This window comes from Alosa pseudoharengus, unplaced genomic scaffold, assembly GCF_046254945.1.
Source record: "Alosa pseudoharengus isolate Yale_2024_CS ecotype anadromous, Long Island Sound unplaced genomic scaffold, YU_APseudo_1.1 YU_APseudo_1.1_scf_17, whole genome shotgun sequence".
Taxonomy (NCBI): domain Eukaryota; kingdom Metazoa; phylum Chordata; class Actinopteri; order Clupeiformes; family Clupeidae; genus Alosa; species Alosa pseudoharengus.
The window spans coordinates 20,193,347-20,203,751 of NW_027468640.1; the positions used below are offsets into that span (position 1 = coordinate 20,193,347).

The 10,405-nt window shown below is 42.6% G+C and overlaps 1 protein-coding gene across 1 annotated transcript; it reads right to left on the bottom strand.

Moving 5' to 3' along the window:
* Positions 1 to 1,300: 1,300 nt before the first annotated feature.
* Positions 1,301 to 10,405, bottom strand: LOC143127394 (low affinity immunoglobulin gamma Fc region receptor III-A-like). Its single transcript, XM_076288871.1, has 5 exons — positions 10,341 to 10,405; positions 4,922 to 4,963; positions 4,462 to 4,755; positions 3,302 to 3,574; positions 1,301 to 2,740 (listed from the first exon to the last, which is right to left on the bottom strand). Exons 1-5 carry the CDS (start codon positions 10,369 to 10,371, stop codon positions 2,619 to 2,621), a joined length of 762 nt encoding a protein of 253 aa, XP_076144986.1. The 5' UTR covers positions 10,372 to 10,405; the 3' UTR covers positions 1,301 to 2,618.

Genomic DNA, 10,405 nt, shown 5'->3' on the forward strand with positions numbered 1-10,405 from the left:
TCAGTCTCCATAGGATAACATGGGAAAACTCAACCCCCTACCTGGTGGGCCCAAATGTATTTTCATCTTCCTTGTTTTTCCATGTCTCACCTCCATAGATGATTGTTTAAACACAGATATTTGTGCATTTAATTAAAATACATGGAGGTACAGCCTGTTCGGGACGATTGAAACTAGCACAAGCTAGTCTTATGTTGACATGTAGCCTAGGCCTAGCCTAATGACTAATTAGTGGGCCACTCAGGCTGATAAATGGTTTGTGGAACTCATTGGAACTGTCTATATGTAAGCCTATATAGGTTTACTTTAATAATTCTCGTACAAAGCTAAACCTATACCAAACCTATACCTTTAATTACCTGTGTTATTAGGTTGGCATTGTCTGTAGGCTAGGCCTTTTTTACATTTATACAGGCAACTATTGGAGTGCTATGATACCCAGATATGTCCTTGCATGATGCTTGAAATTTCTATCCACCCACAAAGCTGTTTTTATACTGCACTGTTGCATATTTAGTTCCTTACACATTTATTGAAAGTGCCTGGTTTGTGGTTGATTGGCTTGTTGTATTGCATTAGCACTATATATTTTGCTTGTGCTATTGATGTGTGTGCATGTTTGGGGGGGGGGGGGGGGGGGGGGTTGGGGGGGGGGGCCGGTTCCGTCAGATTTTTCCCGGTGGATTTTAGTGCCCCACTCCGCCCCTGCTGGGAAATCAGTAGATGAGGTACAAGCATAGGTAATACACACCATCATCAGCACTACCACCTCTAAACCTTTCCTGAAATGAAAACATAAATGTTTCCCTGCTACTACCACTCATTTACGACCAGTTATCTGAATTTAAGCTTAGTCCTTGACTAAAAGAAAACTTCAATGAAGATCTCCATTAAAAAAAACTTTTTGGTCAAGGACTAGGCTTATCCCATATGGGTTACGGGCCTTTAGAGCTGAGGTTCTTAAACTGGGGGTCAACCCCAACCCCCCAAAAATATGGAAGCAGTCGCAAAATGATTATCAGTCTTAATTAAAGAACATTTTCTAAAATATTTTATACCAACATGTTTCAAAATTGGGATATTAAGTTACATAGATGTAGGGCTCTGTTAACACAAACGCAAATCTATACCTCAAGCAATGATTAACTCAAAGATGCTGTGTGTGACGTGAGCTTACCATTAATGCAGCCTTATTTTGCCAGAGGAGCACTAGTTATTGAATGAGTGCTAGTTATCCACTGGAAAATAATAAATTAGATAGTCAGTTCTAAATAAATATTGTAGCGATCTCACCCTCAGATTCACCTTTGGCCAGGACGGCCATTTATTGGAACAGGAAGACTCAGACGTACACAGACAACTACATAGGGCAACACAGGGGTAGTCTCAGCCGCACATGCTACACACAACAAGGGTTTACCACACACATCAACACGAGGATAAGCACATGTGGTACAACTAAAGAGACTAACACGCTAACAAATACACAACATGGTACACACAACTACAACTATTATAATCGACATTACACGTTCTAGCATTCACTCGCACTGCATTCTGGGAGACACTCATTCAACGTTATACATGTACATCCACCGACGCTACATAACCCCCTCCCGAGCCATTGTCGTCCCCGGCAATGACAGCTCAGCTCACCGCTCGCGGCTGCGTTGGTGTCAGTCCCAGTGCTTAGTCCAAGTGACCGGAAAGCCTCCGGCTGCACGATAACCCCTCCCGACTGGAAGGGCTCTCGGCTGCCTCTGTCACGTCAGTTCTCCCCCGAACAAGCACCAGAACCGGCCAGACGTGGGTCGTGGTGTCGCTTGGGCCCTCAGTTTCCCGCCGTGCAGCTGCGCTACCTCAAACAGCAGCAAACAGTCCCACTGCAAGCCGAACCCCCGGATACGCTGGAACCCCTGGACGTTCGGTAGCCCCCTCTGGCTACTGTGACAGCTCGTGGCCGTTGCCACCTGTCCACAGTGTGCCGATCTCCAGGCGGTCAGCAGTCCACGTCGAGGTCCCTCCTCGCGCTGCCCTCTTGTAGAACTTTTGTCGGCTGTCTCTCGAGCACAACGATGCTCCACTGTGGCTGGAAATGGAGACCCCGACCCCCTCAGCAGGCTCGGGACACACAGGAACTCACACACAAAACATGAAAAACATTGCGCAGACTTGCGTCAACCGGAACGTGCGCACTTAAAATCTCAAACAGTCCACAAAACGATAGCTCCCAAGGCTCTACAGGTCGATGTTACCCTCTTGGTCACTAGCTGGAGCTCCGCAAGCTCCCGAACTAGCAGCTATGACTCCATCACACTCTCGACCGGCAGCTGACGCTCTGGAAGTTCTTCAGTAGCTGGTGGTGTAAACCCGGCCGCTGTGGTCGTGTTCCAAGGTCGTCAGAGAGTTCGCGCTCTCTATGGATGAGATCCTCGGATGACGGCAGCATCGACATCGGCGTCGAGCCAGGAACTCCTCTGCCGGGGCCGCTTCCTCTAGCGCTGGCAGCTCTCGTCGGCTGTGCAGGGCTGGTCCCGCTGGTCGCCTGCACAGGTCCCGCGCCGGGCCGGAAGGTCCTCCATCCTCCGAAGTGGCGAGCTCAGTGAGCTGGCTAGTCCTTAAAAGGACCATTGGAACATCTGCTGAGGTCCGCCGCCATCTTGCTGGTCTGGTCTTCGGCTTTCTTCTCCATCTTGATCTGGCGTAGATCTTCGCGCCCTGGGAGGGGCCCATCCCACTTCTGACACCAATGTAACAATCTTGAAGTTGTCTCAGAATGGTTTTTATTGGTTATGCACCAAAACACACGAACACATAATTCCGGGCCAGACCTGGCCCTTATGCTCCAGCACTAAACATCTATCTTAGGCTGTATCTAAAACACACACTAGTTAGACCCGGTTATGAACACTGTAATCAACTATAAACATAAACACGACAGTCAGGACGCACAACATTGGTAACTTGCATGGTTAACATTAAACATAACACATCAACCGAACAGCATCATGGGAGCACAGTCATCAACAGCTAGGCTCAGATCATTACAATATCATGCATTTGGTGTTGACATAGCCTGAGAGAAGAAATATTCTGACCCTGCCAACAAAGTCTATCTTGCTACATTTTCCAAAGGGAAATTATTTTTTGGTGGTTGGAGAAAGTGGGGTCAAATTTGTTTTTTGTTTTGGTCAAAATGTTTTAAGACCCACTGCTGTAGAGTCTTTCATAGTAACACTTACAGGTTGAGCTATACCTTAAGAGCAAAGATAAATAATACCTCATGCCAGATGTTACTCACCTTTAACAAAAAGATAAACATGTCCACTCATCAGTGATGACACAGCTATGCCTCTCATCTCTCCCTGACACCAGTAATGACTCTCATCAGACTTGGCTGCTGCTGTGATGGTCAGTGTGCTGGTGTCAGGCTGAGAGAGATGACCACTGCTGGAGCCTTTAAACCACTTATACGTCCAGTCACTCTCAGGCTGTATCTCACACTTCAGAGTGACTCTCTCTCCAACATACACAGGACTCTCTGGCTCTATGGTCACTGTAGCAGTGGGCAGGGCTATGGGAGGTAAAGAGTAAAATGAATAAATACACTTCAGAGTGACCTCTCCAGTGAACACAGGAGTCTCTGGCTGCACACTCAGTGTAGGTGTAGGCAGAGCTATGGGGACACACACAACACTGATTAACAGCACACTCATCACATGATAAAGGGGCCTGATAATGAACCTGATAACCAGTTTGTCATCCATAGTCACTCTCTCCAAATACAGGTGCATCAGCATCTCAAAAAAATAGAATATAGTGGAAAGTCAATTACCCTGAACAGACTGAGAGATTAAATGATCGGGAAATAATTGCCAGTATATTGACTTAATTATCTGATTAGAGCTCTCTGTATAGAGATTTCTGTATTATAAATTCTTCATTCTAATATTTAGATTTTCTTGACATCATTCATTGCCAGTATATTCAAGTCATTAAAGCTCTTCTCAGGTTGACATTTTTGTATGATAAATTCTTTATTCTAACATTTTGATATACTGGATCTTTGATTTCCATGAGCCGTGAATTTCAATAATCAAGATTATAATAATCAAGATTAAATCAACAAAAAGGCTTAAAATATTTCATGTTTCTCTATTTGAAATATATAACTGGAACAAATAAACTTTCTCGTTGTCATGACGTCGGCTGTGATGGTGTATGTGCTCTTGTCAGACACAAACAGTAGGCTACATTATCAGACCTGAATTTTCGCCACACATACTTCCAGTTCCTGTCAGACTGTCCTTCACACTTTAGAGTGACTGTCTCTCCAACATACACAGGACACCCCAGATATACACAGGCACTTACTGTACCTGGAAATTCAACTGTCTTTTACTGCTAGCATATCCAGTGGAAGAAAATGATTATGGTTCACATTAAGTGACCAAAACTCACCAGATACTTGCAGTTTCACTCTCTCACTCCTTTTGCTGAGTTCTCTGTTATCTTTGATACCCTGGCAGGTGTAGTCACCACTATCGGACTCATGCAGAGGCTGTAGTGTATATATATATAGTGTATTCTTGTCACTCCAGCCTTGTTTTGGGTAAACATCTTTACCATCTCTACGCCAGTTGAACCTCCACCCTGACGTGTCCTGTCTCTCTATGCTGCATCTGAGAGTGACAGACTCTCCAGTGTAGAACTGTGTTTGGTCAGGATCCAGCACCAGAACAGCTTTGGAAGTCCCTTTGTAAATCACAGGACAAACATGACATGAAGGTGTGAGGAAAACTGATGGAAACTGGATGTAAAGACATAATAGTCTGAGAACCGAATTAGTCTAGTGTGTGATGTGGGGATAAGCTGTGATATTTCAACATATTAAAAATGACATGATAACATTCACTTTTACCTTCCCATGCTGCATGTCCAGAGTAGGAACACAAGATCAGCACTAGAACACAAAGACACACAGATCCAATTAAATTTCAATTCAATTTATTGTGCTTATACTGTAGAGCGCCAAAACATTACACATGTATCATGGTGCTTTACAGAATGTAGGCAATCAAAGAAAAAAAGAAAAGAAAGGAAGAAAGAAAATAAAGAAACAAGGCCCATGGGTAACAGGGGCGAAGAAAAACTCCCTAGAATTGGAGATACATATAGGAAGAAACTTCCAACAGATCCACGACTCAAGGGCCTGACCCATCTGCCTAGGGTCAATAGATCCAAAAGATCCAAGTTCATCAGAGTTCTTCACAGAGTTTCATTAAGATTCTGACACTCACCAATGATTTGTTATCTGAGATTTGCTGCTGGGTAAGAACAGAATCTACACCCACTCAGGAGTACACTAACGCACAAGAGCAAGTGAAACTATATTATACTGTAGGGCAAATGTGCTTCATCATTATCTCCTCTCACCATAAGCGTCACCACTACCAACATCACTACCAACTGCACCTTTAAACGCTTTTAGTGAAATAACAGTAACATTGATGTTGGTAGTGGTATATGAGTATACTTATATATCACTATACCACTACCAACATCAATGCCACTGTTATACTTATTACCAACACCAATGTCACTGTTATTTCACTAAAAGCGTTTAAAGGTGCAGTCAACCATTGTGCATGGTATCACACTTGTTTATGTTTATATTTAGATGCTTTTGTCCAAAACAACGTGCATTAAATTTCAATCAAGGACCAAACAAAACCTGAGAGGCAGTTCAGCCCTCCCTTCACTATTCCCAGAGAAACTCCACACAGTGTTGCACTTTTGTTTGGAGTGCAGGCTGCCCAGTTTGTTTCCAGTTTTATGACCCTGGGCTGCCTACACATTATTTTTTTGTTATTTTGTTATTTTTTGTTATTTTTACAGTGTACTCACAGGATGGGCAGCTAGCTGATTGATGTTTTGGGTTTGAGAGATGATTGCTGACTATGATATCTGACTGTACTGTAATCATCACTTAGAAAATATGCATACAATTATATCAACAAAATACTCTCTCTTATACACAAACCATGCTCTCATTGTATCCCTTAAAATAACATTAATTACAAATAACAATAATTAGTTCAATATCACAATCAGTGAACTGAAAGTGGCACTTGCTGAAACTGAATGACAAAAAAGTACTTCCATTTTCTATCTACCTGTACATTCTGTATGTTACTGCTTACAATCAGGGGCGGAGCTACGTGGTGGCCAGGGGGGGCCACGGCCACCACTGGTCAAAGCTTGGCCACCCTGCTGGCCCCCCCAGCTCCGTTCAGTGAAAAGTTAAAAAAAAAAGATTGCTGCCGTTTTCAACAGTACTTTGAAAGGAAGTGTAGCCTACGGTTCTAATCAAATCGTGAGTAGGCCTAGTGCAGCAGCAGCAGGGGACAATTCAAGTCATCTGTTAAAAACACTTGACAGTAGACTACTACTTACTTAACCTCAGTGACAACAGGTGAGTTGATGATGACTTGGAACATTAATGTTAATAAAATGTTAAAATGTGACACGAATCATAGCAAAGTGAGCTGCGTTGGGCTCTGACATTGACGTGTGAGGCTGATCAAAAATAAGCGGATGCCCACGGTAACGCTGTTACAAAAATATTTTGATAATATTCGGGTGAAATGCAAGCATATTAGGCACATATCTCCGGATGGCTCCAATAAAAGTAGGCTAATAGTGTCTAGCCTGGGCTACTTTATAAAAACATAATTTGCTGACTGCGTGTGGTTCTTGCCATAGCTGGTCAGGCAGAGGCAGGCTGCTGCGTTGCCTGAGTTCTTTGTTACATTGCTCCTTGCAACGAGATGAAACCTTAACTGCGTGACAGAGCAGTTACAAGTACATCCTTCTGGGTTATAAAACAGACAAAATGACATCAAAATAATAACTTCATATAGCTCGACTTACTTACCCCACGTTTTTGTGTGTTGTTGTGGTGGCAAAGCATGTTCATAATCCAACGCTATAATGTGTTTCTCTATGGCATAGCATGTTCATAATCCGGTTTTGAGATCCTAGCAAATTCCTACATGGCATCCAATTCAAGACTCACATTGCATCCCAATTTATTCGACAAAGAAACACCTTTTTCCCTTCACTTTGTTCATGGCTCATTGTTCTTGTTTGTGTATGGCACTTACAATGACCAGGATAAATGCTTCTAACTAAAGGTAGTGAAAAAGCCCTTAAAACAGTCTAGGGTTCTAAGGGTTAATGTCTTAATTCAGAGCCATGTTACTTACAACCAAGTACTTGGAGTGGATAACAGAAAGAAATATAGTTTTGCCATCAGTATAAGATTAAATATCTGCATACCATATTTGTAGTATTTATTATTGTTCTTTGAGTTAACATCATTTGAATATGACTCATTAAGTAAGGTGCATTATCATGTACTTTTTATAGCACTGGCCTATTTATGGAAAATGTGTTGGAGTGGACAACAAACTGTTCAGGTTGTCTGTGAATGGAATCAGTGTTGGCTTTACACAATTTATTGCCATTATTAAAACAGGGTATCCTAATCTTCAAAACTTTTTGAGTAGTTTTCATATTGTAGTTTTGATTCCCAAGTGCCACCCCAATAAAAAGTCTGGACCCAGCTGGCCCCCCCCTATAAAATAATCCTGGCTACGCCCCTGCTTACAATATAACCCACGATCTTCAATCTTCAAAGCCACCTTTCAAGAGCAAAAAACAACAACCAGTAGAAAATGTTAAATTATTGTGCCGAGTCCCAGCACAACTACATTACACCACTGAGTAGCAACACCTAATCAGGCCCAGCACAACTACATTACACCACTGAGTAGCAACACCTAATCAGGCCCAGCACAACTATGTTACACCACTGAGTAGCAACACCTAATCAGGCCCAGCACAACTATGTTACACCACTTAGTAGCAACACCTAATCAGGTCCAGCACAACTATGTTACACCACTTAGTAGCAACACCTAATCAGGCCCAGCACAACTACATTACACCACTGAGTAGCAACACCTAATCAGGCCCAGCACAACTATGTTACACCACTTAGTAGCAACACCTAATCAGGCCCAGCACAACTACATTACACCACTGAGTAGCAACACCTAATCAGGCCCAGCACAACTACATTACACCACTGAGTAGCAACACCTAATCAGGCCCAGCACAACTATGTTACACCACTTAGTAGCAACACCTAATCAGGTCCAGCACAACTATGTTACACCACTTAGTAGCAACACCTAATCAGGTCCAGCACAACTATGTTACACCACTTAGTAGCAACACCTAATAGACTATAAGCCGTACTCTTCATTAAAGGATGTGTTGATTCTCACCACTATGTGCTGCTCTACTGACATACTCAAAAGAGGCTCCCCTCCTCAATCAGGGACACAGGAGCAGGACTTTCACAACTCATCAGTCTAGTGAAGGTGTGCTGGATTATCATATTATGATTTCCTGCAAAAGTGTTGAAATCAACATATAATGTTTGGTGTTTCCTGACATTGTCGTCTTTTGGGCGAACAATATTTGCAGCTACATTGTCGTTTTAATCATTTTGAGACTTCTGTTTAATAACAACCTGCCTTTTGTTTAGTAGCACAACAAATGATTACAGGGAAAAAGCAGCAGCAAAGCTATCAGGCATTTAGGCATGACATGTTCAGACATCATCAAGTCAAACATATTTTTTCCTCAAATGAATTTCCTGAATTCTTAAACGTTCATGCATTTCTTTATATCTGCAGACAACACAGATACAAAACAGGACATATCCAAGTGCACACACATCCACAAACCTTTGTGCTCATTCATAAACATGATATTCACATGCATAGTAAAGAAAGCAACAGAGAAGAAACTTCCAGAACACACACACAGACACGTACGCACGCACGCACACACACACACAAACACACACACACACACACACACACACACACACACACGCGTACACATGCACACAGAGAGAGAGAGAGAGAGAGAGACAGAGAGAGAGAGATAGAGAGAGAGAGAGGGATTACAGCAGCTCCTTGATCTGCTAGAGCAGTACTGTCAGTCCTGGGCCCTAGATAAATGTTCACTCTAGGCAGCACCGTCCTAGAACACACAATGCAATATACCTACCTTGGTCTAATCATTACAGCATCAAGAAGTTTCAGCATGGCAGTGAATGCACTAAAAGCAAAAGCCCGCAGGGCACTTTATGCAATTAAAAGAAAATTTCACAAAATAAACATTCCAATTTCAATCTGGTGCAAAATATTTGACAGCATAATCCAGGCTATTGCGCTGTATTGAATTGAGGTTTTGGGTCCACTCAGTATGCACGACTACATTAAATGGGACAAGCATCCAACTGAAGCCCTACATACAGAATTCTGTCGATCTATACTAAAAGTCCAATCAAAAACACCCAATAATGCATGCAGGGCAGAATTAGGTCGTTTTCCATTGGCTTTACCTATTCAGAAAATAATCTTGAAATTTTGGATGCACCTGAACAGCAGTCCCAAGAACTCTCTCCACTTTGAGGCACTAAAAACCCAGGAGCTGAAACCTGAAAAGAGTCCCCTAAGCCAGCTGGTACTGAAGCTACTGTAACTAACTCAATAGCAACAACCAATACACATCAAGCTCAGTCCAGTTCTGTTTCCCAAACATCAATAAGAGTCAACAAAATCATGAATCAAGCAAAAGAAGAATATTTAGATCATTGGACAAACCAAATTGCCAACCAAAGTAGAATTCTTATCTTATCATAAAAAGAGAATATGAATTGGCATATACGAAAGATACGAAACAGAGGCAAGTCTTGACCAAATACAGGCTGAGTGACCACAATCTAGCAATAGAAACAGGCAGGCACAGGAAAACCTGGCTGCCAAAAGAACAAAGAATATGCGGTCACTGTCAGGCAGAGATGGTTGAGACAGAAGAGCACTTCTTTCTTCACTGTGATAAAATACAAAAATGTAAGACAGACATTCTTCCTCAAATTCCAAATAGTTATCCCACACTTTCAAGATTTTGACAATGATGAAAAAATGGCCATACTTCTTGGTGAAGGGCCCTCTGCTGCCTTAGCAGCACAATTTATCTTGTGAGGATCTGAGGGACTAAAACATATTTGTGTCTGTGCTATATATACACACACACACACACACACACGTATGCACACACACACACACACACACACACACACACACACAAACACACACACTGACACACACACACACACACACACACACGCACACACACACACATACACACACGCACACAGATAGAGAGACAGAGAGAGAGAGAGAGGCGTAACTCACCAAGCAGCAGGCCCACAGGAGAGAGCTCCATGCTGTGTGCTGTCCGGTTTCTGATCGACTGAGAT

Coding starts and splice junctions, on each gene's coding strand:
- LOC143127394 (XM_076288871.1), bottom strand. CDS start 10,371: ATGGAGCTCTCTCCTGTGGGCCTGCTGCTTG. Junction 4,964..10,340: donor TCCTGTGGGCCTGCTGCTTG/GTGAGTTACGCC, acceptor TTTGTGTTCTAG/TGCTGATCTTGTGTTCCTAC. Junction 4,756..4,921: donor TGGACATGCAGCATGGGAAG/GTAAAAGTGAAT, acceptor TGATTTACAAAG/GGACTTCCAAAGCTGTTCTG.